At 35.1% G+C, this 26027-nt stretch overlaps 1 protein-coding gene across 1 annotated transcript; it reads right to left on the bottom strand.

The window, feature by feature from the left end:
* Nucleotides 1-668: 668 nt before the first annotated feature.
* Nucleotides 669-25387, bottom strand: LOC132562937 (symplekin-like). Its single transcript, XM_060227712.1, has 33 exons — nucleotides 25231-25387; nucleotides 23631-23699; nucleotides 22332-22385; nucleotides 21745-21818; nucleotides 21183-21309; nucleotides 19807-19913; nucleotides 19129-19192; nucleotides 17955-18118; nucleotides 17582-17679; nucleotides 17041-17195; nucleotides 16534-16623; nucleotides 15884-16051; nucleotides 15547-15705; nucleotides 13242-13323; nucleotides 12690-12754; nucleotides 12284-12398; nucleotides 11880-11966; nucleotides 10738-10933; nucleotides 10493-10574; nucleotides 10196-10309; nucleotides 9789-9857; nucleotides 9353-9428; nucleotides 8851-8944; nucleotides 8410-8479; nucleotides 7948-8056; nucleotides 7555-7655; nucleotides 7125-7212; nucleotides 6781-6879; nucleotides 5994-6181; nucleotides 5546-5722; nucleotides 4390-4788; nucleotides 2662-2808; nucleotides 669-1858 (listed from the first exon to the last, which is right to left on the bottom strand). The coding sequence occupies exons 1-33, from the start codon at nucleotides 25318-25320 to the stop codon at nucleotides 1595-1597; spliced, it is 4041 nt and encodes a 1346-aa protein (XP_060083695.1). The 5' UTR covers nucleotides 25321-25387; the 3' UTR covers nucleotides 669-1594.
* Between the last annotated feature and the right edge of the window lie 640 nt (nucleotides 25388-26027).

The raw sequence follows: 26027 nt of genomic DNA, 5'->3' as shown, positions 1-26027 counted from the left end.
TCACAATTTGAGGGTTAAAGATAAATAATGAAAATAATTCCTGCAGTTTAATATTATTGTGAATAGATGAGATTAACTTTCTCCAGAGAATTAGTTTCGTTTCAAATATATCAACAGTGAAATTCTTGTGCTCAATGATTTACAATATACCGGTATCATACTTCTGATGTAATTTGCCTAAATACTCTTGAGATATTTTTATATGTTGAATAAAATAAAATAATTAGTTTACAGTGTTGTTGTTATTAATACTTTTGCAGTAAATCAGGGTTTGATCCAAATAACAACGAGTGTTCCTCCATTTCAGCAATACAACGTAAGTCACAGATTAACAACCAACAGAGGTAAATAGAGAAAGTGGGTGTGTACTTGTGTACCGCCTCAGTTTGAATAATGTGGTAAGACTGCAAAATTCATATCAAATTTCATAATAAATCACTTCTTAGAAAATTCCTTTTGTATTTAACTTAAGTGATACTGTTAAATACATAGTACACTTTTGTTGGTCTTAGATTGAAAGTTTCTTTGTTGATTTTTTCCCTAAACTGCGAACCCTTGATTCAATGGGAAAAAACAGTAAAACTATTCATTTTTCCCCATGAAAAATTCTTACTTACCAGGTAGCTTAAATATTTCAATAACTTCTCAAAAATTGTGAAACAAAGAACTTACATTAAAAATGACATTTATTAATGACATCTTCGTCTGATTTTCTCACATGATGACAGCACAGTACGATTATACAAATATTTCGTACCAACAACACATAAAAATATCTTCTGTCATTGAAACAGACATTTAGCCATGAGGTTAATTACGGTGATGTGACTCATGATATAACTGTATATGGGAATAAACAATATGTCGATCAAGGGTTTTTTTTTTCAGCTGAAGCTCACAAGTATAATACTTGGCACTTCTTCTGTCAGGTAGACCATAAGATAAATATCTGTAACATTAATCACAGCTGACATGCAGCTCATATCAATTTTAGCAATGTCAAGAGTAGACTTTTCAAGGACAGCAAATGTTATATTGGGGACTAATCTGGACCAGTACATTTTGTACTAAGCAATAAACAAACACTACACACTGTGTTAAACTTGGATGTGATGTTACAATGAAAACTAAGCAAACACACTAAGAGAATTAAGCATGATTTGTAATGTCACTAGTTTCTTCCTTTAAGATTTCATGGTGCCTGGTTTGTTTCTCATTCCTCCTTCATCATGAAACTTGTTCCCCAAATGGAAATTGAATGTCATTTATCTGGTAATTTACATGGATAAAAAGTTTGCAATTTTTGCAATCTTTGAAAGGATATCTTATACACATGTCTCTTTATTTCACAGTTACAGTTATGCAGTATTTTGTTATTTCCCGTAATGGATCTTTAAGATCTTTTGACTGTTTGTCCTGGAGAATGGTATTGTTACCTTGTTGCATTTTTGTTCATTGTTAATGTTACAAGACTTTGATATTTTGTCGTTGTCTTTTTTGTTTTGTTTTATGTTTTTTTCTTTTAATCCAAGGTCTTCACTAGAGTATTTTTTGTAACATATTTCCAAATGAAATGACACAAGAAACATTGTCTTTATCTCTTTGTCCTGGAACTTTTCCTTACAGGTGCTGAGGTTGATTTGCTTGCTGACCGTGAGGATGCTTTTGCTCTACCACGACGAACCATTTTTGATTTTGTGGTCTTGACTTCCTCTTCCTCCTCCTCCACAGCCTCACCCTCCTCAACTGCCTCCCCTTCTTCCACAGTTTCTCCCTCCTCAATTGTCTCCCCTTCTTCCACTGCCTCTTCCTCCTCTGTCTCACCAGCAGGTTTCTCCTCTTCCTCTGTATCCTGTGACTACAAACAAGACAACAGTTATGTCTTTGATTCTGGACTAACTTTGGTCAATAAAACTATTCACTCATACATCATTCTTTTACTTCATAACCACAGCTTAATAAGTAACTTCACACTAAATGTCCATTGTACATGTAAAAAAACACAGAAAGTTTTGTACAGACAAAATATTCAATATTAAATTAGTGAAATGATTTTCTTATAAAATGGAAATTCCCATGCAGATAATAACTAAATTTTACATGTTCATTCGGATAATAACATGTTATCATTTAAGTTTCGGATCAGGTTAAATTACTAGGAAAGTTAAGGTGTTATGTGAATGTTTTTATAAGGTATACACATGGTGAGTAGCCCCAAAGAAGAGCCAAAGGTATTTCTTATGACAAATCTTGTTATGTAGTGTTTTAATAAGAAATAGTATGTAAACCTTAACTATGGCGTTTCTTATGTTGTGTATAAACACTTATTCATTTGATCTTTTTTGAACATCAAGATTTTAAAAGTCAACTATCCTATAATAATATTCAAGTCTATTTTGGGAGCAAGTAAAGGGAGACAATCATCATTCTTATCCTACATTTCAAAGAAAATTTCTGGATGGAAACTTGTTTTACTGCCTCCTATTCTACACATGTTAGACTGAGGGTTGAAAGTCTTTACACTGTTCACTATCCCTTATTAACCAGTTCTGCGGACTCTGAGGTCTAGGACATGTCCATGAGTTCATCCTCTGCTATGGCTACTACACATGTTAGACTGAGGGTTGAAAGTCTTTACACCGTTCACTATCCCTTACTTACCAGTTCTGCTGACTCTGAGGTCTGGGACATGTCCATGAGTTCATCCTCTGCTATGGCCAGGGCATTTTCAGGCGAGTCTGGGTCCTCATCGGCCATCTCTACATCTGCCAAAGCTCTGGCAACCATGGCTTCAGCTTCTGCAGCTCTCTAGTGTTACAAAACGTGTCACAATAAGATGTTAGTATTAACATATACTATTTCTGGGTTTCTTGAAGATCTTTAAGAATACCAATATAGTGTTATCTTTTTTTCAGAGGATTCTTTCATCACATCACTAACAGCTTGTCACGCCATCTGTATTACATTACATACCTTACATTTGCTTTGGGTCAATTTTTCCATCTCTCCTACATCAGTTTTGCCCAGTCGCGTCAAAATGGATGTAAACAGTTGCATGTCACAGTTTTACTTAAAAATCAGTTATTCTGAACCCATTACTTTATATTTATTATTTTCAGTATGAGACAGCATGGACATTTTCAGTATGTTAGACTGAAAATACATAAAGGTGATTTTCAGTATGAGAGGCTGTGGACAAGAAGGTGATTTTTAGTATGTAAGGCCGTGGACATGAAGGTGATTTTCAGTATGTAAGGCCGTGGACATGAAGGTGATTTTCAGTATGTAAGGCAGTGGACAAGAAGGTGATTTTTAGTATGTACGGCGGTGGACAAGAAGGTGATTTTCAGTATGTAAGGCCGTGGACAAGAAGGTGATTTTTAGTATGTAAGGCCGTGGACAAGAAGGTGATTTTCAGTATGTAAGGCCGTGGACAAGAAGGTGATTTTCAGTATGTAAGGCCGTGGACAAGAAGGTGATTTTAGTATGTAAGGCCGTGGACAAGAAGGTGATTTTCAGTATGTAAGGCCGTGGACAAGAAGGTGATTTTTAGTATGTACGGCGGTGAACAAGAAGGTGATTTTTAGTATGTAAGGCCGAGGACATGAAAGGTGATTTTTAGTATGTAAGGCCATGGACATGAAGGTGATTTTTAGTATGTAAGGCCGTGGACATGAAGGTGATTTTTAGTATGTAAGGCCGTGGACATGAAGGTGATTTTTAGTATGTAAGGCCGTGGACATGAAGGTGATTTTCAGTATGTAAGGCCGTGGACATGAAGGTGATTTTCAGATTGTGAGGCCGTGGACATGAAGGTGATTTTTAGTATGTGAAACTGTGGGCATGAAAATGATTTTCAGCATGTGAGATTGTGTTATTTCAGCTATACATGTTTACAACATTTAAATATTTAACTTGTTTTTTAACTGCTTTTTAGAGTATATCTGGGGAGAAGTATAAAATCATGTTTTGTAAATTATTCCATTTTCATACCTTATTCAAATACCCATCATGGCCATACATATCCTATCTCAATACATACCTCTTAGCCACTTTTCAGCTCAAGGTTTACATGGACACTTCTAACCTCTCCATTACCCTGTCACCTCTGACCTCTTATTTCCTCCCAATTATATATATCTAAGATTTCATGACTGAAATAAATTTTACCATTCTTACCACAGCAGATTGTATAAATAAACCACTTAAACATTGAAAGAAATGGGCCTCTGACAAGTAAAATGTGTAAGTGGCACCAAGCATTACAACTAACTGGCAAACATGTCTAGTTTTGTGCCAACATATTTCAGACTGGAATAATTTGCCAAGTTCCATTAAGCATGACAGAAGAGCTTTGAGAGTCAAGTTCCCCTCACAATAGCCACCTACCACTGCCTCCAGTCGTTGCCTCTCTGCCTTCTGCTCCGCAGCAATTCTCGCCTTCTCCTCTGCCTCAGCTTTCTCCTGGGCAGCCTTTTTAGCCAATGCCTCCCTCTCTCTATCTTCTGCTTCCCTTTTAGCTTGCTCTGTTTTCCTCCTTTCAGCATCCTGTTTGGCTTTCTCAGCAGCCTGCTGGTCATGTGAAACTGTACCGACTGTCTGTATTACCTGCATTTCCATTGGTTCCTGTCTGACCTGTACCAGGATCTCAGGAGGGCCTGAGCTATTCTTTGCCTCAGCCATTCTCCTGGCTTCAGCTGCCATGTTCTCCTTTTGGGCTTGTTTCTGCTGCTCCTCTAGAGGGTCTTTCTCCAGGACAGTCATGATTGCCTTGGGTATATGTGTGATCTGAAGAGTATAAAATCCAAATCAAGGGCTTTGTTAACCTGTTGAGAATCTATATTTATACTTTGATAGGAATATTTTTACGTTTCAAAGGTAGTGCATTCATTCAGTTTGTAAATTGGTCTACAAGCATGAAATTAAAAAATATTCCTATCAAAGTTTATTATTAGTTTCTTAGATATGTTGCAAAATTACACATCAATGGATTAATTTGATAATCTAATAAAGGATTTTTGTTAACAAATCACTACACATAACAACAGCTTGCATGACATGACGTCATTGGTAGCTAATTTGTGCCATTAAAATTCATTCATGAGTGGGCAATTTAAGTATAAACAATGAAAAATTAATAATTTGAAACTAGAACTGTCATCCTGAGAATAACTGATATCCACTGCAGGTGCAAAGACTTTTATATACCAAATTTGGTCAAAACTTAATGGAAAAAGCAAAAGAACAGTTGAAATTTAATTTTTGGCATTCCCTAAAACATATACCTCTATACATAAAATTAGGTAAAAATCTGACAATATCTTAATTTCAACCAATAAGAGGTCACAATTTGCCTTAGCATATTTGTCATGACAACAAAACATATAAAGTGATGTGTGGCATTCCATGATACTCCTATAAACCAAATTTGGTCAATTTGGGCAATATCTGAATTTCAACCAAACAGAGGCCACCATAAGGACTAGTCCTTCACTATCTAAACACATTAAACAGCCTAATTCACTGAGTATTAAGAATTCCATACCTGGTGTTCTGTGAAGGATTTGACATGATTGAGTAGAGGTTCACGTAATTCTGGACAGCTCTCAAAAACACTTTTCAACTGGAGTGATGGAAGCTGCAGCAGGACCTGGAAGGACTGGGGCTTGGTTCTCTGACAGCATTTGATGAAGCCTTCCCAAACACGTTTCTGTTTCCAAACCTATGTAAGATCAAGGTTAAAGTTTCAGGTAAAAGATAAAGATCATGGTCACACAAACAGCAACCTTTCATCCATAACATCTTTTGTCGCATTATTATCTTGGGTATTCTTATGGAAATGTATTCTTTATAAGGATGGCTGCCTTTCCATGACTATTTGAGAAATGTGTCAATGGTCTTGTACTAAATACCTTATGATAATGATAACATAAGGTTTATTTCTACAAATCTACAGAGTTTCATGACCAGGAAAGGAAAGCTGTTAATTTTACCTGTTTGGTAATCAACCTCTGTAGAATGTTAAGTACAAAGCCTAAGAGACGTGGGTACATAGACAGAGACTGTAACACTGTCCTCATAAACAGCGTAGGTAGAGGTGACTGTTCCATCAGAGTCTTCATCACCACAGCCAGGGCCTCCTGTGTGTAGACATTCTTCTCCGAAAAACACAGGTTGGTAGCTAACAACACAAATATGGTATCGGGTTAACAAGTTTTCACGTTGACCTCAAAGAAAGGCAATAACTGTCAGTCTGTAATTAAATCTATGACGACACAGAATCCATAATACTGTATCACTTCTTACTGACATTATGACATACCTAGTGTTCTGTCCCACTTTGCTACAACTTCAACAAAATTTATGTTGATAATATGACATAATAATAATCATAACCCGTCACATCAAATTATCACTGGCATGATGGCAAGTTCTAGTTGAGATACATGAAAATGTAACTTTACTTCTTGTGGTAATTCATACAATAATAATACATAGACCTTAATTTTGACAAAATGAAATATTATCAAAACAAGATTTAATAACATGAATTTCCAATAATCTCGATACACTGTATTACGATCAGGATACCTATTGTATAATCAAATGACAGAAATATGCCACCATATATTTTTCAGCAACTAATTGGCCTTTCACTAGAATATTTCAAGTTTTTAAAGCACATGAATAAACTTGCACTCCCTCAATGACATGTAATGGAAGAGTTGACTTGAACTGCTGTATGATGACAATAAATATTATACTTGGTGTTGCCTTTACCTTTGATGATTGTCTTCATATCACACTTGTTGGGATCAATGTTGTGGAGGGAGATTAACAGCTCAGCTGGTGTGAGGGGGGATGTGAAACTGGTTTCACCTGTAATACAGTCAACACAGATAAGTTATGTATGTGTTGTAATGCAAGTTATTAAATACCTTACTTTTATCTGGCATTATTTATAGCATACACAAAATTGATTTAATGACAAAAAAAAATCACCATTTAAAGTGGAATACAAATAAGTCAAATTAATAGATTTATTGTATTTTTCATTAAAGAAATGTTAAGCTAACAGATGTCAATGCATGACTATATGTATATATCTATATATATCAACTTACCATGGCCTCCCAGCAGTCTGTTGAATACTTCCTTAACTACCACTGGGTTCAGTTTGATAAGTTTGGGCAGAGCCAGTATCACTTCTCTCTATAAAACAAAGGATGTGTCAAAAATAAAAGGAAACTAGAATGATGAAACTACAAGTGTCTGATGTCTGATAGTGATCAAAACCAAACAGGTTTGTATAGTACTATTTGAAAGGAAAAATGTAGAGCACTTTAAGCAGATTTTAAAATTAATTTTACACTGAAGTACAGGATATGATAAATCATGATGAAACAAACACGTAAATGGAGGGCTTCTGATGAACGAATAAGCTGTCTTATCCCGATTTAAATTTATATACTGTAGTTGTCTCAATGAAACTGTCACAAGTCTGTCACAATTATTATCACCCAATTGGGATGTTGTCCATAAGATGGTTCCTACCTTGTGTAAGCCTGTGAGTACAGGAATAAGGAAGCGGACATCAGGCACACGTTTGTGGTACAGATCTCGTACTCTCTCCACAAGCTCTGGTGATGGAGCAGCTGTCACAGAACCAATATAAATGTAAGATATCTATATTTGTAGTTCTCATACATAACATTCAGCAAGCAACATGTTCTGAATAGGGCATGATTCATCAAACTACTGATACAACCTTATTCTTTCTAGGTTAACATCAATGCAGTGAATTAATAGCACAAAAAGAAATAAAGAAAGAAAGAAAGAAAGAAAGAAAGAAAGAAAGAAAGAAAGAAAGAAAGAAAAAGAAACAAACTTTTGATGATAGAGCCTTCAGGGTGAGAGAACTATTTGGAGTTTTGCTCCACTATTTACCTTTATCTGTTAGGATGTGTATGACTCGGGTCACCAGAGTTTCTGCACCCTTTGGACAGTTCTCCACAAGCAAAAGGAGTTCTGGAGACTGCATTCCCATACCTTTCACCTAAAATTGGTAAACACACAAAGTCATCATTGCACCACAACATTATAATGATTAATAACTGATATAACATCCTCCTTTTTTTTTCTTTCTTTTTTTTTTTTTTTGTTCTGGGCACATTTTATTTATCAGTATGATGTCATGCAAAAAAAGCTAATAAACCTAAATATCATCTTAATGTAATTAATCTATCAGAACTTGTATAACTGATTCAAACCAAATATCAGTTAAAAAGCATGCCGGTATTTTCATTGATACGATGTACTATCTGAGGTCAAAATCATCATAATATGTAAGATGACTACAATTCAATCCAATAAATTACACTTTATGTAAATAAATATTGTTGTTCTTACTGGGTTCTCTAACACACGAAGAATTGTCCTCTTTATATCAGCAGTTGCAGATGTGTATACAACAGCCAATCTGGAAAAGACAGCAAGTTTTTTTTTAAAAATATTTAATACAGAAGTGAAGAATTCCAGATAAATTTAATCAACCCTTATTTGTATTTAACATTTGACAAGACTAGTTTATTAAACTCAATAAAATGCAAAAATGTTTCATTTGAAAACAATTTTGTAACATGTTTCATTAAAATAATACTGGCAGGTACTTGGTTATTGATAAGTTCATGGCTGCTGGGCAGAAGACCTAGATAAAGGAGGGAGGCACTTACTCTTGGATAACTGTATAGTTGCTGGGCAGAAGGCCTAGATACAGGAGGGGTGCACTTTATAATAGATAACTGTATGGTTGCTGGGCAGAAGGCCTAGATAAAGGAGGGAGGCACTTACTCATGGATAAGTTTGTGGTTGCTGGGCAGAAGACCTAGATATAGGTAGAGACACATTTTAATGATGTCCTCAATCCAAGACTGTGGCAAATCACCTGTGGACATACAATGTAATGAATCAAGTAAACAAAAACCAGCTAAAAACATCGCAATTAACTGTTTAACATATTTTGGTCAAAGCAAATCCAGATAAAAAACAGTTTCTATACCCCTATGTATAATGATACAATACTGTAATTATAAACTCCTCGTAGTTAAAATTTTTCATCTGCTATCTCCTTTGAGCACTTTTAAATTATGCAGAATCAACATTTCAATTTTCCACCTTTATGCGTGTTTGTCTTGGTTGACCTACTTTCTGTGCATTTTCTAGCATGTGATCCTATATCTAAACCTAACAGCCAAAATGTAAGGCTATTTCATGTCCTTGTATCTAATGTTATCCATTGTTTTCTTCATGCTTTTATGTTTAGAGCCAAAATCAATTGTTTCAAGCAACTCACCTGATCTGGATCGAGGAAACATTTCACTCGGCGGCTTAGGCAGAAGTAGATATTTCAACATCTTAGAGGCATAGTCCTGAAAACATGATAAAATTACATGTGTGATTTTCTGAAAATCTGAAGTTTTTTTTTTTTCAATGTTGGCAGCAGTAGTAATCACCCATTCTGAGAAACCTATCTAATATTACATCTCCAAGACATAACACACCAGACAGGATATCAAAATACACATGTCCTATCTGAGAGTGTTGTATATAAATCTATTTCATATGAATATATTTTTTATAGAATGTTAAAAAAAAATCTCAGGCAGGTTTCACTTCATTAAACTTTTGATAGGATAAAGAATTGATGTAATTTAAACTGTGACTTAATTTGTGAAGGAGAAAACATTTAAATCGCAGCTGAAGACTGAAAGCCAGCGCAGTGTACTTACCTCTATATGTGTAGCAATTTGCGGTTTCTCATACAATTTCTTGGTGAAGCGGATAGCTGTTGTTCTCACCTGTATTTAATTTCATACAAATTAAATGTGGTAAGTGAAAATAGTCCCATTTTGTTTAATCTAAACTGATCATAAATACATATTTTTTTTACCTTTAATGTTTTTAAAACGTACAGTTATAACTATTGTGGCTTATTAACCTTAGAATATGTAACGTAATAATTAAATTCAATCCCTATTTTAACTGGGAACACTAAGTATGATAGGTATCAAGATATCTTTTTTTCTGTGATACTGCATCCAGCTGTAAACGAGACACTGCTTAAATTCACTACAATTATAACCAATTTATTTTGCTCCAGTTTTTTCACACAAATCCTCCTTAACATCTTACTCACCTCTGGTTTATCATGTGAACATGATTCCAGCATGACGTTGAGAAAGCGATGTCGGTGAACAGGTCGTGTCAGGATAAGTTCCTTTAGTGTGTTCATACCTGCCACCACACGATTCTAGACATCCAAAAGTTTTTAGTTATTTGAAAAGTTTGGGTATTACAAAACATATCAGCAAAAGTCTGATTGACAACAACAATATGCATAATATCCCAATCACATTTGTTTAATACCTCGTCTTCAGAATCAGGTGGATCTATAATCTATCAGTATTCAAAACCTTAACATAAAGAAGCCTACCTCATCCAAACAATACTTCTTCAATATCAGAATAGCATTGTCTGTCACAGCCGGAGCTTCGATCAACACTCGCTGGAAAAACCTGTTAAAAAAAGTAAACAAATCAAACATCATTCTCATTCTTGACTTTGCAGTGAAAGAAATGAATGCTCAGTGTATTTTGGATTATAATGAAAACTTACATGAAAATCTTATACAGTGTCTCGGTTGTGAAAATCTGTGAGGATAATATATCTAGTACTCACCCTTCCTTTAGTTCCACTCTAGTCAGTAGACCATTTAGAAGTCGCGTGAGACATTCATCATAACTTGCCAGGGATGGTTTTTCCAGTTTCATCAACGGGGCGCAGAAGCCCATACAATTAGCATATTCCTGGTAAAGCCAGGCAAATGCTAAATCAAATCTCGACCGCAAGTCTTCGAAGATGTATTCCTCAAGAACTGTACACAACAAATACAATACATTTATCCTTAATTCAAAGCCATAATTACAAGTCATAAAAGATGTATTCCTTCCAAAATGTCTTCAAATGTTTTCTATTCAAACAAACTGTCCCCAATTGTTTAGATATAACTTTTTCCAATCCTGTGTATCATGTTTGATTTAAATTTACAGTTGTCAACCTTATCTAAACTCTTGTCTCAAATTACTACATTGTAGTATATATATGTTAAGCTGATGAGTTAAAGATCTGACTTATATCCAGTGAATTTGGCAATGTAATATTTCTGTCTATTTTTCCCTAGTATAATTTACCCCAGGGCAATTTTCATTGGCTGTGTCAGTTAGAAGTTGATGGTGATGTCATAACATAGATGCCATTATAATAAGAATTGAAAAATGGTGCAACAAAGTTTGAACTTTTGGTTGCCAAGCAAAATAAAAATTTCTTGGACCTGTTTCATAAAATCTCATATGAAATGCAAGATCCTCTTTTTACTCTTTAATTACATAAAATTACATTTCATTTTTGTTCAGTTTAAACATTTGAGATGTCTGATGTGTCCCAAACACCTGATTAGTGAGTTAACTACTTTACCATTTTTCCTTTTCTGGAAATATTCCTGTCAAAAAATGACCTAGTTACATAGATCCTCAATTGAAATCCTCAATTCTCTTTGGAAAGAATCAGACTTTAAGGAATCTGTATCAGTTAGAACTGGCTGATCATTACTGTCTTCATAATGTTACTCATTCCAATTTTCATTGCTTAGACCAATAAATAAATGTTTAATGTTATCTTCTACAAATCAAACAGTTTACCACAAAAACCACTGTAAACTTTTGGTATTTAATATTCCATCTCATTCTGTATCACTCTCCCCTTAGGAATTTGTTGATGACAGGGTCTTATCAGTAGGAGTTTTACTGTTACACAACACTTACGATCTCTGAGCTCTCCGCCAAACTGTGATGTAAGCCCAGCTAATAGCTTGGTTCTGGCTGGCAGGACATTGCCTTGTGTAGCACTTTCTGTTTGAACAAATTCAAATTGATTTCAGATTTGCTGAATAATTGTTTGTATCAGTAGTATAGTGGATGTCAAACTGATAAACAGTTTTTTTAATGATAAACCTAACCATAAAAACAAGTTAAAAGGAGGGACACAGATGTCAAATTTTTGACACAGTGGTATATTTTATAAGCTCATGTAGGTTAACAAATGAAACAGAAGAAACCATTAAGATGTACTTAAAAACTGTTTGAATACAACAAAACAAATATTGTAAACCACATTATTGTGTGAATTTGAACAGCTGAGTTGAGCAGTTATATACACTGTGACCTACTTTCTGCACTGAGAATCCTGCCCACAGCACTAATAGTCATTTGGTCAAGGTCATCCCGATTAAGTTCCTGGGTCACACTACTTAACTTGAATTGTTTGATGCCACGACGAACAGGCTGAATAGAACAATAAAATTAAATGTGCACAAACTTGAAATACTTTACTAAAACTGAAAGTCTGAAAATTATAATGTAAATTAAAGAAAATGATAAAAAAATTCTCAGGAAATAAAGACGACTATTTTCCTTCTTTTAATCTTTGAGATAATCATGAATGTATTGCATCCATCAATTTTTTCACCTTTTTCATTTTTTTATCACTGAGTAAAAATTAATTAAATCGCTCTTCTCCCTCAGGGTTAAATTCTATTCAAGTTTGATTTGTTATATAGAAAATGTCACACTTACAGCAGGTGGAGGCTGCATTGATTTACTAGAGCTGGCAAGTGCTGGTAAATCATCTGTTAATCCTCCTGTAGCCAAAACAAGCATCTAATCATAGCAGGTACATGTTGCATAATCAGGGAAACTTTATAAAGATGAGACTTAATTCATTACACAAGAAAATCTTCTGTCTAAATTCTTCTTAAAATGAATGACATCTATTGATCAAAGAAAATAATTTCCATATGGCAGGATGACTGTCTTTATGGACAGCAGCTTTTACAGGTTTTCTCTGGTACTTCAGATATGTATTGTAGACACTTAAAGATCTTAATATACTTTCACTAGAAATTGTCTGTGAGGCATGAATGCTACCACTCCTATGCAAACCAGAATCTGATCAGATGTAGCACTTGATTTTATGATACACGAAGGTAAATATGAATCAAATCTGTTGAGAGGTTTTCAAGGTATGACATAAATGCAGAATGGTGAGGTGATGTGACAGAACACACATCAATTCTCCCTCCCGAGAGGGAACACAAAAATGATCTAAGAGCATCAGACATGACTTACCCACAACTGTCTGTATTAGTTGTTTTGGAGAGGATGGCTGATAGGCTGGAGATTCACCACCTGCCTCCTCATCTTCTTCAGTCTGCCAATACAAATGATAAATAAAAATATCAGCAGTATTCAGATTTGTTTCATCTGATAATCCCATGGCTATTAAGTGTTTTGAGTTCTCAACGCCCTACTACCCCCTTCCCCTGACCTATCATTGTTTATCATTCACCCCACTGTCCAATACCCCCTTCCCCTGACCTATCATTGTTTATCATTCACTCCACTGTCCAATACCCCCTTCCCCTGACCTATCAATGTTTATCATTCACACCACTGTCCAATACCCCCTTCCCCTGACCTATCATTGTTTATCAATCACCCCACTGTCCAATACCCCCTTCCCCTGACCTATCATTGTTTATCATTCACTCCACTGTCCAATACCCCCTTCCCCTGACCTATCAATGTTTATCATTCACACCACTGTCCAATACCCCCTTCCCCTGACCTATCATTGTTTATCATTCACCCCACTGTCCAATACCTCCTTCCCCTGACCTATCATTGTTTATCATTCACCCCACTGTCCAATACCCCCTTCCCCTGACCTATCATTGTTTATCATTCACCCCACTGTCCAATACCCCCTTGATTTTGTTTATCATTCACCCCACTGTCCAATACCCCCTTCCCCTGACCTATCATTGTTTATCATTCACCCCACTGTCCAATACCCCCTTGCTTTTGTTTATCATTCACCCCACTGTCCAATACCCCCTTCCCCTGACCTATCATTGTTTATCATTCACCCCACTGTCCAATACCCCCTTCCCCTGACCTATCATTGTTTATCATTCACCCCACTGTCCAATACCCCCTTGATTTTGTTTATCATTCACCCCACTGTCCAATACTCCCTTCCCCTGACCTATCATTGTTTATCATTCACCCCACTGTCCAATACCCCCTTGATTTTGTTTATCATTCACCCCACTGTCCAATACCCCCTTCCCCTGACCTATCATTGTTTATCATTCACCCCACTGTCCAATACCCCCTTCCCCTGACCTATCATTGTTTATCATTCACTCCACTCTCCAATACCCCCTTCCCCTGACCTATCATTGTTTATCATTCACCCCACTGTCCAATACCCCCTTGCTTTTGTTTATCATTCACCCCACTGTCCAATACTCCCTTCCCCTGACCTATCATTGTTTATCATTCACCCCACTGTCCAATACCCCCTTCCCCTGACCTATCATTGTTTATCATTCACCCCACTGTCCAATACCCCCTTGCTTTTGTTTATCATTCACCCCACTGTCCAATACTCCCTTCCCCTGACCTATCATTGTTTATCATTCACCCCACTGTCCAATACCCCCTTGATTTTGTTTATCATTCACCCCACTGTCCAATACCCCCTTCCCCTGACCTATCATTGTTTATCATTCACACCACTGTCCAATACCCCCTTCCCCTGACCTATCATTGTTTATCATTCACCCCACTGTCCAATACCCCCTTCCCCTGACCTATCATTGTTTATCATTCACTCCACTCTCCAATACCCCCTTCCCCTGACCTATCATTGTTTATCATTCACCCCACTGTCCAATACCCCCTTGCTTTTGTTTATCATTCACCCCACTGTCCAATACTCCCTTCCCCTGACCTATCATTGTTTATCATTCACCCCACTGTCCAATACCCCCTTCCCCTGACCTATCATTGTTTATCATTCACCCCACTGTCCAATACCCCCTTGCTTTTGTTTATCATTCACCCCACTGTCCAATACTCCCTTCCCCTGACCTATCATTGTTTATCATTCACCCCACTGTCCAATACCCCCTTGATTTTGTTTATCATTCACCCCACTGTCCAATACCCCCTTCCCCTGACCTATCATTGTTTATCATTCACCCCACTGTCCAATACCCCCTTCCCCTGACCTATCATTGTTTATCATTCACTCCACTCTCCAATACCCCCTTCCTCTGACCTATAATTGTTTATCATTCACCCCACTGTCCAATACCCCCTTGTTTTTCCTCCTTTTCTGTGTTTAATCAATCCTCTTTTCTATATGCATGTTTCAACCACTCCAATGCCGAAACTTGTATACCATTCACCCCTTTATCAGCACAGGTGTTTCACTACCCTCATTTGTTCTTTTTTCTTTCCATCATCCTGGTACCTGTGTCATTGTTTCATTCTTTATCTCTGCTGGTGTTTCAATCATCCTGTTACCTATGCCAGTATTTCAGCCATTCCCTTACCTGTGCCTGTATTTCAGCCATCCGCTTACCTGTGCTTGTGTTTCAGCCACTCCTTTGCCCATGCCAGCAGTGGTGAGTTGGGTGGACAGAAGCCTTGCTATGTGCTTGATCTGTCCCTCAGTGCCAGCAGCAGCTATAGGGGTGTAGGTGGACTGAAAGTGGGCTGGCATGGTGTCTGGTAACATCACCTGTTACATATGTATATACATTGTCACAACCAGGGTACAGAGTTCTAAATGGTTGAAAAATGTTAGTTTCTCTTTTCTATCATTATTTTTGAAATCGAAACTTTGAAAACACTGTTGATCTCACATTAAGAATTTTGTGAAACAGAAAGTTTACAACTTTATGTTCAATGGTTCCTACCATACTGATGAGAACAAGATCAGCCACGTTCTGTGTGCTGAGTCTAGACTCCAGGTCTTCCGAGGTGATGTCAATAGCTGTTGACTGCTGTTTAACTGTAGGAGGAGCCTTTGTTGTCGTTCTATCCACAAATGGTGTCATACCAACATCATCATCATCAATCTCCACCTGTACAATAACAAGTGAAGGTAAAAAAAGTTGGCATCAGTTGTGAAAAACTTTTTTCAACTGTAATAAAAGACTTGTTCGCCATTATCAAGTGTATTTATATGCTGTATTAAACTTCTGACAATAACTACATTTATCTAAATTATAAGCACTGACTCCTGTTTAGCCTGTCCTATTGTCTCGTTTTAAATCTGACAACTCAAAGGCTACAATACCTCTATACACTAGGTATGTACCTAGTTTGAATGTATTTCTTGTCTGCTCTTTTCATTCAGTTAATACATTTTATTTCTCTCTCAACATTGTCAACACAAAGAGCCATGTATTTACACATTAACCTTGATCTTGAAATTATCAAAGGGATTTTTCTGACAAATTAAAATTCAAGATAAGAAAATAATATATTTCGAAAGGGACAATAACACATGTATGATATTCTGAATCGTAATCCGTCTTACGATTATAATTTTGGTGATTCATACCTCCTCTATTTTGGCTTTTTTGGCCACTTGTGTGGACTCCTCAGCTTTCCTCTTCTTGCTTTCATCTATTTTCGGCATGGCCTTCATCACCTTTTAAAGAGAACAGGATGTTTACCCCAACTTTGTTACAAACCTATATGATTTATTATAATCTTTGAAACTGAAATGCCACACAAAAATATATTTCCATTACTGTTATTCATAATAATATAATAATTTTGCAGGTGTGTTTACTTTTATTGATAATGATAAAAAGAAATGTTAATAAATTTTTGAATTTTTTAAATCTGTGACCATTAAGTAAAGGTCTGATCAAGTTATCTGGAAGAGTATATTATGATAAGACTTCTGAAAATGTGAAATATGATTCATATCATGGAATTGTTAGGGACACAATTCTATGAAGATCTAAGAGAGAAATTTTCATTAAGTATGTGTGTACAAGTGCATATGGATGTGTGTCTTTGAATCAAGAAAGGAGGGACAAGTCCTTGATATTGCACCAACCTCAGAGTTTGTGGCACCCAGATCTGTCAAGAGAGTTGTGATCTGTGTCATGTAGTCACCAGAGCAGCGATGTCTCAGCAACGACAACATGTGCATCTTCAGGTTTTTCCTTACACTGCTCACTTGGGACTTGGCCAGTGTTGGTGGCAAGTTTACTGGGTGGTTAATACAGAGTAATATACTTCAATCACAGGTATACTAGTGGATAATGAGCAGGAATAGAACAATATTCATAAACATATTTCCTACAATCTACACAATGATATCAACTGCCTTTTTCTTTTCTTTTTTTTTTGTAACTTGAAAGGAAATGAAGATTTAAGAGCTATAATTTTTTTCTGGAGATTTAATATTATATTAGTTCCTCATAGACTTTATTGTAAAATGAGATATTTTCAGTCTATCTTATTTTTAAAGTTCATGCAACACATATTGTAAGCTATATTCTAGACTTTGAGTAAAATCTAATAGAACACTGGACCTGGAATTACCTACTCAGTAAAAGAAAAAATAGGAGGTGTATTTTTTATTACAGTATTACCTTGAAGAGATTCAAATGCCTGAACAACTTTGCCAAAGAATGTTGGCCTCTGCTTGGCTATGGCAGTTATACTGCCCATAACGGTCATAAGGTTGATGCTGAAATCAAACCACATACTTAAATGAAAATTGGAAAAACTACTTGTAAAATATAACTTCTGAATATTGTATCATTTTCAGGAACTGGCTTATAAATAAAATCACCTAGCAATTTGTCTATAGTATTGAACACAGTGATAACATCACATGTATATAATTATATTGGGTACAAAATTGCTTTATTAAAATTTTTTGACTTTCATATTTTGAAAAAAATATAACTGTTATCAGAGAAGACAAGATCAATGCTGAGTTTTTATAGATGACAGCTTTACCTAGATATGTGTGCAGAAGCTTGGAAGTGTAACATAGTCTCAAAAATGTTTCTGCCTTCATCTTCCATACGTTTGACCTTGAGATATTTGTTGTCACTATCTTCTGGAATAATGCTTAGGTTGATGTCAGTCTCTGCTTTGAAATTCTTTGGAAACTCAGAATCCTGCCAACAGAAATTCAAATCTCAGATTTACTATCAAAGTATTAAATTACAATGAAATCATATGATGTTGTATTTCTTAAATACTTTCTACAGACTGTTTTTTGTCTTCATTATACTTCATCCCTTTTCAAATATAAAGTAGCAGTGGAATTGCATTTTTTTTATAAAAAACAGAACAAAGAATGAAAAACAACTATGTAGGAATTTGCAGACCTTGTTCAAATAGTTTACAGAAGTAGCTATGTGTATAGAAAAAGTTTAGATACTATTTATTGTGAAATCTTTAATTTCACAGGGGATACGTATTTTCCTCTTTCATAGGTACTCTTAATCTACGAAATCAAACCTCAATGATCTGTTAAAATTTGTATGAAATGACATATTGATCTATAATTATCTGTGAAAGTATTTTTTTGAAAAACCATAGAAATTGACCCAATGAAAATATATGATTTCACAGTATCTGGCTTTGATAAAAATGAACCTTAACAAGAATATAGTAAAATCTACATTGGCTCTAAAATAAATGTTCAAAACATGCAAATTTGACTTCAAGAATTCAAGCATCCAAAACAAGTACTGACTTCAGAAACATAACAAAATATAAAGTCTAACCAAAGTGTGACCAATAATATTGTCATCATGGTATGACCATACCTTCCACAAAGTTCCAGTATAATTAGTCATGTTCATGAAGACTTGAAGATTTCACCTTTGTATGAATTGAACAAGATATCTCAACCTGAGGTAAGTTTCCTGCAGTTAGAGGTTTGTAAGTGGTGACATTTAGAAGACAGGTATGTGTGAATTGTCTGTCCTTAGGGAGATAAAGACTAATTCATCTTTTCCCCAGTATCCATAAAGTACAAGAGAAAAAGCCACTCCCATACCTTCTACATAGTGAATACAATAACCTGTTGTCAATAATTACTAGTGTTGATACAGAAAATATCAGCACCGGTAACTAACTGGTAAAATAGTGGATTCAATAACATGTAGTCAGTACTTACCGGTGTTGTTACAGAAAGTATCATCACCATGCCTTCCAAGAATTTCACCACATGAGTCCTCACACTTGAAAAGTACAAAACAGAATAAATTGCGGTGTGTCATATTTGTCTTTTGAAATATTTTATCTTAATTATCAAAAATATGACTAACAGACAAAAAGAAACAGATGACAAGTGCAGTTTCATGCATACACCTGTGCACTTTCTTTCACATGAGAAAATATCTGAACAAAGATATTCCTCAACCATGGAAACATTAGGGTATGATTTTTGTGGAGGAAAGGTGTTAAGTAAATACAGTAAAATTGAGTTACAATGACAGTATATTATACAAGACTTAACTTATGTGATATCTGTGTCCTTGACAACAAATTCATAGCCCTTGATGCCAGCTAACTACTAAGCTTATAACATAACATTTAACACAAGAAAATGTCTATAAGACATGAAAGTTGAGCTCCTACGCAAACTAGAATCTGACCAGGTGTAGAACTCAATGTTATCATAGGACAAGGTCAATATGAACCAAAGAAGGTCTAAGATATAACACAGATTCAGAATGGTACCTGACATGATAGGACAAACTGACATGAGTAAACACACACCCTTCACCAGCAATTCCCAAATAAAATCATATTATAATTCAAATTTACAAGATTACCAAGATGTTGTACAAACCCATCATTTTCTGAATCTGCCATCTCCAGTATTTTGGCCTTCATACTTTTGACCATCTCCCACACATAAGTCCTCTCATCACTGATGCCTTTGGCATTACACATCCACTGTAATGTAAATTGAAGTACTCTCAAACTTCAATGAATCAAAACTGACGTACATGTATGTATGATATTACCTATAGACAAATTCTACTACTGTAACTTCAGAATATTTTCATCTTGACAATCTTAAACAACATAAGTCTTTTAATTCTTCATTTCGCAAATCCACATTCAATTAATCCACAACAAAACCACAAAGCTACAATTAAACAAAAGTATGAAAATATTAAATCCATATTACATAGTCTATGTGTTAAGAGTGGAAAAAAAAAAGAAAATTTGGACAAACACACCTAAAAGAAAAAGATCAGATTATTTTTACAAAAGTCTTGAATGTGTTATTCTAAAGAGTGTAGTCTTTTGTCTCTGATGTGTTATTCTAAAGAGTGTAGATTTTTTGTCTCGAATGGGATGTTCTGAAGAGTGTAGCCTTTTTGTCTACAATGTGTTATTCTGAAGAGTGTAACTTTTTTTCTAAAATGTGTTATTCTAAAGAGTGTAGCATTTTTGTCTAAAATGTGTTATTCTGAAGAGTGTAGATTTTTTGTCTCGAATGGGATGTTCTGAAGAGTGTAGCCTTTTTGTCTACAATGTGTTATTCTGAAGAGTGTAACTTTTTTTCTAAAATGTGTTATTCTAAAGAGTGTAGCATTTTTGTCTAAAATGTGTTATTCTGAAGAGTGTAGATTTTTTGTCTCGAATGGGATGTTCTGAAGAGTGTAGCCTTTTTGTCTACAATGTGTTATTCTGAAGAGTGTAGATTTTTTGTCTCGAATGGGATGTTCTGAAGAGTGTAGCCTTTTTGTCTACAATGTGTTATTCTGAAGAGTGTAATCTTTTGTCTCGTTATGTGTTATTCTAAAGAGTGTAGCCCTTTGTCTCGTTATGTGTTATTCTAAAGAATGTAGCCTTTTGTCTTGTTATGTGCTATTCTGCAGAGTGTAACCTTTTTGTCTAAAATGTGTTATTCTGAAGAGTGTAACTTCTTTGTCTAAAATGTGTTATTCTGAAGAGTGTAAATTTTTTGTCTCAAATGGGATGTTCTAAAGAGTGTAGCCTTTTTGTCTTGAATGGGTTACCCGGGTATTCTGCAGAGTGTAACCTTTTTGTCTACAATGTGTTATTCTAAAGAGTGTAACCTTTTTGTGATACTGTTCATAAACTATACTGGAACCATATCAAGTGATTTTAAGAGTACAATTTTCAAGATCTTCAGGTGATAAGATATATTTCCTCAGTGGATTTAAGTTTATTGCTTTAGACTATACCAACCTGGAGGACACATTTGTAAACTTGAGACATGACCAGGATGACTTTTTTCTGGATGTTGACATTCTCGTCCTCCAACAATAGTTGCAAACAGGGAAGGATCTTTGGCAGCAACTCTCTGTCCTTCTTACTGCATATACAAAGTGTAAACATTTCTGACGTTATACAATACTTAGCATGGCGGACATTTTTAATCAGTTTTTTTCATGACTCTGTAATAAGGACATGTTTCATATGATGACACTACTTATTAAAACAAAGTATATTGTAATTAGTCATAGCCTGTAAAGGGCACAAACCACCACTGTACAGATATTTATCTTCAAATAAACAGGGGCATAAACTACCACTGCAAACACTGTTATCATCAAACAAACAAGATCATAACCGATCACTGCAAAGACTGTTATCATCAAACAAACTGGAACTGTCTCAGTGAGTTATCCCTCTACCAAGGTACTCCTGATAAACCAATCTTTTGTTACATAACCTAAGGTTAACATGTTGAGAAAATGTTCTGTGTTGCTGAAAGGCACTCTCACAATGCACCAAAACAGTTACATACCATGCTTCCTCCATAAAGCTGATGACAAATTTTCTCACTTCTACTGTTCTATCACTCTGGAATGCCAGCATTTCCTGTTGAAAATGAATTTTGAAGAAATTAACTCCAACTCACTTTTATTTCTGTTAACACTTTTTAAGCTGAAGTCTTTGATAGCTTATCATAAAAAACATCAGGTATGATTCTTCATTATAACAACACTTGCTTAAAAAAAATTCATAAGAATTTCATCAAATAGTATGTTGTTTCCTTATGTTTATTGGTCTACAAATCTAGTAAAAATAAAAATTAAAACTTTTATTCAATAAATAAAGGAGTATCAAATGATAATGAACCTGATATCTTATCATTATTTTTTTCTCATAATTGATTCAAGATATAACAACAGGGTTGCAATTTCACATTTAAGAAAACAAATTAATAGAATGAATTAGCATACCGTCAGATTATTAAAAAGGAATCTAATAGACAAGTCAACTGAAAAATATCACCAGTACTATGATAAATTCTTCAAGGTCTGCTGCCTGTGCTTACAAGCATTGGTAAATCTATACAAGCAAATGATTAGACATTTCATAAATACTTACATCTAGAAAATTGTCTAATAAATTAGGCTCCTTATGAATAATCAGCTCTTGTACCTAAAAAGTGAAGAAAGAAAAAAATTATTGTTATAAGAATGTGCATAAATTTGACACAGGTTATATTGTAGTGTGGAATATCAGGTATATGCTAAAAATAACTGCAGTTGTAAATTAAATTTAGGGTGTTCTCATTACATTGTGCTATATACCATTTCCTCAATAATTAGACATAAACAGAATGCTGACAAACTGACAGTTTGTAGACATATATATCATTTTATCATCTCTATCATTTCATACACATAATTTAACAAGAGGCCCAATGAGCCTGCAGCACTCACCTGGTATATACATACCAACCAAATATCATATCTTTAGGCCTTATAGTTCCTGAGAAAAAGTCATTTAAATTTTTTAACAAATTTGACTCCTTTGATCATGAAAATAGGTCAAGATCATTTCTTTTCAGAAACTTTGTCAAGCTTCATCAAAGGAACATACCAGCCACGTATCATGTCTCTTGGCCTTTAAGTTCATGAGACAGTCATATAAAGATTTTAACAAATTTGACCCCCGGACCTTGAATATCACTGAAGGTTATTTCTTTTCGCAAACATTGCCAGGCTTCATCCTAGGAGCATACCAGCCTAATATCAAAACATTTAGTCCAATGGTTATTGAGAAGTGGTCTAAAGGAAAAAGTTGATGTCAGACGAAGGACACTGCACCACGGCAAAAGCTCACTTTGCCCTTTGGGCCAGGTGAGCTAATAACCAATCGTTGTTACCATTTTAGTTAATAAAACAGAAGATGCTTACCCTCCAAGAACACCTGGCCTTAATCTTATAATTTAGGGTATCCATGTAAATCATTCTTTTGTTCATATTTTGTCCAAGTTTTATCCATTTTGAGTTTAAATTAAGATTCAATTTTTTTCATACACCCGCCAAACATTAACTACCTCTTTTTTTCATACAGAAACCTGTTTTCCTTAAATTTCGAAACTGATAGTAAATATTTTTGCCTAAAAGTGTACTAACGAATCAATGGACAGGAAAGTGTGTCTCTGCCAAAAATAAATAGTTATCTACATGTATTGTTAGGATTCATGTTAACAGTATTTCATTTCAATACCATGTCTGTAAATTATCAGTTCATTTTGTTTTTTATCACCCCACGATTGCTGATTGATATTGATTGCAATCAATTATTAAACTTTTATAATACAAAAGGTAACTAATCATGGTTCAATGTGACTGGAGCAAGTACATGTATTGTATGACAAATTGTAAGAATACCAACCTGTTTCAGATTGTTTATTTTCTGGGCATCCTTCTGCATCAAAGAAGCCTTGTTGATAAGATCAACAACCTGCAAAGAAAGTATATGAAGAAAATCACAGGTTACCTCGATGTTTTTTGAAAACGGATAAGACCAGTGTACTAGAGAAGAGACCTCTGACTCATCATTCCACTTTGAACCATATATATAATCATTTGGTGTAGTACAGTTTGGGTGCAGAATGTCTATAAAAACTTGATTAGAGCTGTTTTTCGGAAATATTCAAGTCTTGTGAACTATTTTGAATTGAACAGGACTAAGCAAGTCATTTATTGTGATTTGTAAACCTTCCAAAAAATATTGATTTAAGAAGCTTCTAATGTCCATAATGTTAGGAGCTGAATGATGCAGCTTCTCAACTTTCAGAGATTTGGTACATAATCTTAATTACTTTATTGGTTAATTCATCAGGTTCTGTAAAAACGGTGTTATAAAATGACACCTTCACGTTCCCGGAACAAGCTATTTAAGTTATACAAAATACAGATGACAATGTCATTTTTTAATGATTTCTGCTTCAAGCATGCCTAAATGACAGTCATTTGACAACTTTTAATACCGTTACTGAAATAATCTCTAAAACTTGACCAGGTTGAACACAACTCCATATATGGGTATATATAATAGTCCATTTGCATGTGGGGAAACACTGAAAATAGATGCAGTATAACCTATATATATGGTCTCTGTTACAATAGTACAATTACTATGGCTGCAACCGTTACAACAAGTTTCAAAGTGACCAGCGCATTCAGTAAATTTCTTTCAGTAAAAATGCAACTTTTCATAATACATTGCTTAAGTTACTGTCTAAACAATTTTTGCTATTATAAATAACAAACCCATACCCCAATCAAATAACGATTTAAATCAAGCTATTGGTAAAGATCGCATATGTATATATACAGTCAAATATTCATTACGGAAATTTGCAATTGTTTAGAACAATTGGATTCAAGCAGTCAGTTTAAACCAATTCATTGTCATCAATATGGCAGTTACAGATCAGACAGTGGACAATTAGTACATGTTCTGTAAATTCAATTTCTCTCAAGTTCTCTCTGGGGAGTGGTATATTGTGACTAGTATTTTACTATGGTTACATGGAGATAATCTACCTCCAAACAGGACAAAATAAGATATATTATTTAGACACCATACATGTACAGATACTACATAGGAAGCATTGACTCTCATCAAATCCTTCCTTCATGATAAATGCCTGTTTGTATTCGTGATTGAGAAATGGAGCTAATACTGCACAGAATAAAGGTAACTAGAACTAACGTAGTGGAGTTTGGTGATTTCTGCATGCTACACTTATCAGACGCAAATTAGTTGTTTTCCACGACCTCATCGATGAAGGGCTGTGTCGAACCTGTTGAGGTTAATGGTATATGTACCGATTTATGCGTTGCAGTTGCAGTAGTACAAATCCCCCCGTATATAATCCAAACGAAAGGAAGTTCCCAACCAGTGTAGGCTTCACTTCATAGATCTTAAAGATATATCTAAACCTGCAAATGCAAATTAATTCACTAATTAAACAAACAATACAAACCCTGTCATATGTAGATGTGCTTTCCAGTGCTGCATCATCTTCCTCCTCGAAGAACTGCGCCACGGTTGATCTACGATGTTCTCCAGCCATTGTGTTAGTCTAAGTATTAATTATCTACCACAAAGAATTGGAGAGTACGCCATGAAGAGGCAAGATACGTTGACATTTAAAAACACTGTTTCACATGGCGGCTTTAGAATGAACAGGAAGCAACTCTCAGTGTATAACTTCGGAAACGATTGACGGTTATTTGAAATCCGGAAAAGTTGCAAATCAAGGCACGGATTTCCAACCTACGTTCCAAAGATATAATACATATTGATGGACTATAGTTTGGTTAATCCATTCTAAGACCCTCTGGTGTATGTGAAATAACTGGTTCGTCGGCACTTCCAAATGTAGCATCTGAGCCATAAATCAGGCCACACATGCAATATATTTATCATGTAAGGTCTGAAAACGAAATAAATTATGCATATACCATTAGGTTACAATTGACTTCATTAACGAACATCCACGGTTCACTGTCCAGTCCAAAACAATTTTGTTTGGATTATTTGACGGTTTCTAACAGCTACTAGAAAATACCACCATGTTCACAAAATCTTAAATCGAACTCAAACTAATTTGACAAAAATAGATTGAACAAAATATGAACAAAACAAAGATTTACACAGAAATCCAGCAAAAAGCAGAACATAGGAGAATAAGACCACGTGTTCCGGAACGCTAAGGACATTCCGCTTTATTGATAACAATTGCCATGTATTTCTCTTTTTTCTTGGTCAATCCATTAA

This window comes from Ylistrum balloti, unplaced genomic scaffold (genome assembly GCF_031769215.1).
Source record: "Ylistrum balloti isolate Yb309-2 unplaced genomic scaffold, AGI_CSIRO_Ybal_v1 Utg371552, whole genome shotgun sequence".
Lineage (NCBI taxonomy): Eukaryota > Metazoa > Mollusca > Bivalvia > Pectinida > Pectinidae > Ylistrum > Ylistrum balloti.
The sequence above is the reverse complement of the archived record's forward strand: the minus strand, read 5'-3'. Positions and strand labels throughout refer to the sequence as shown.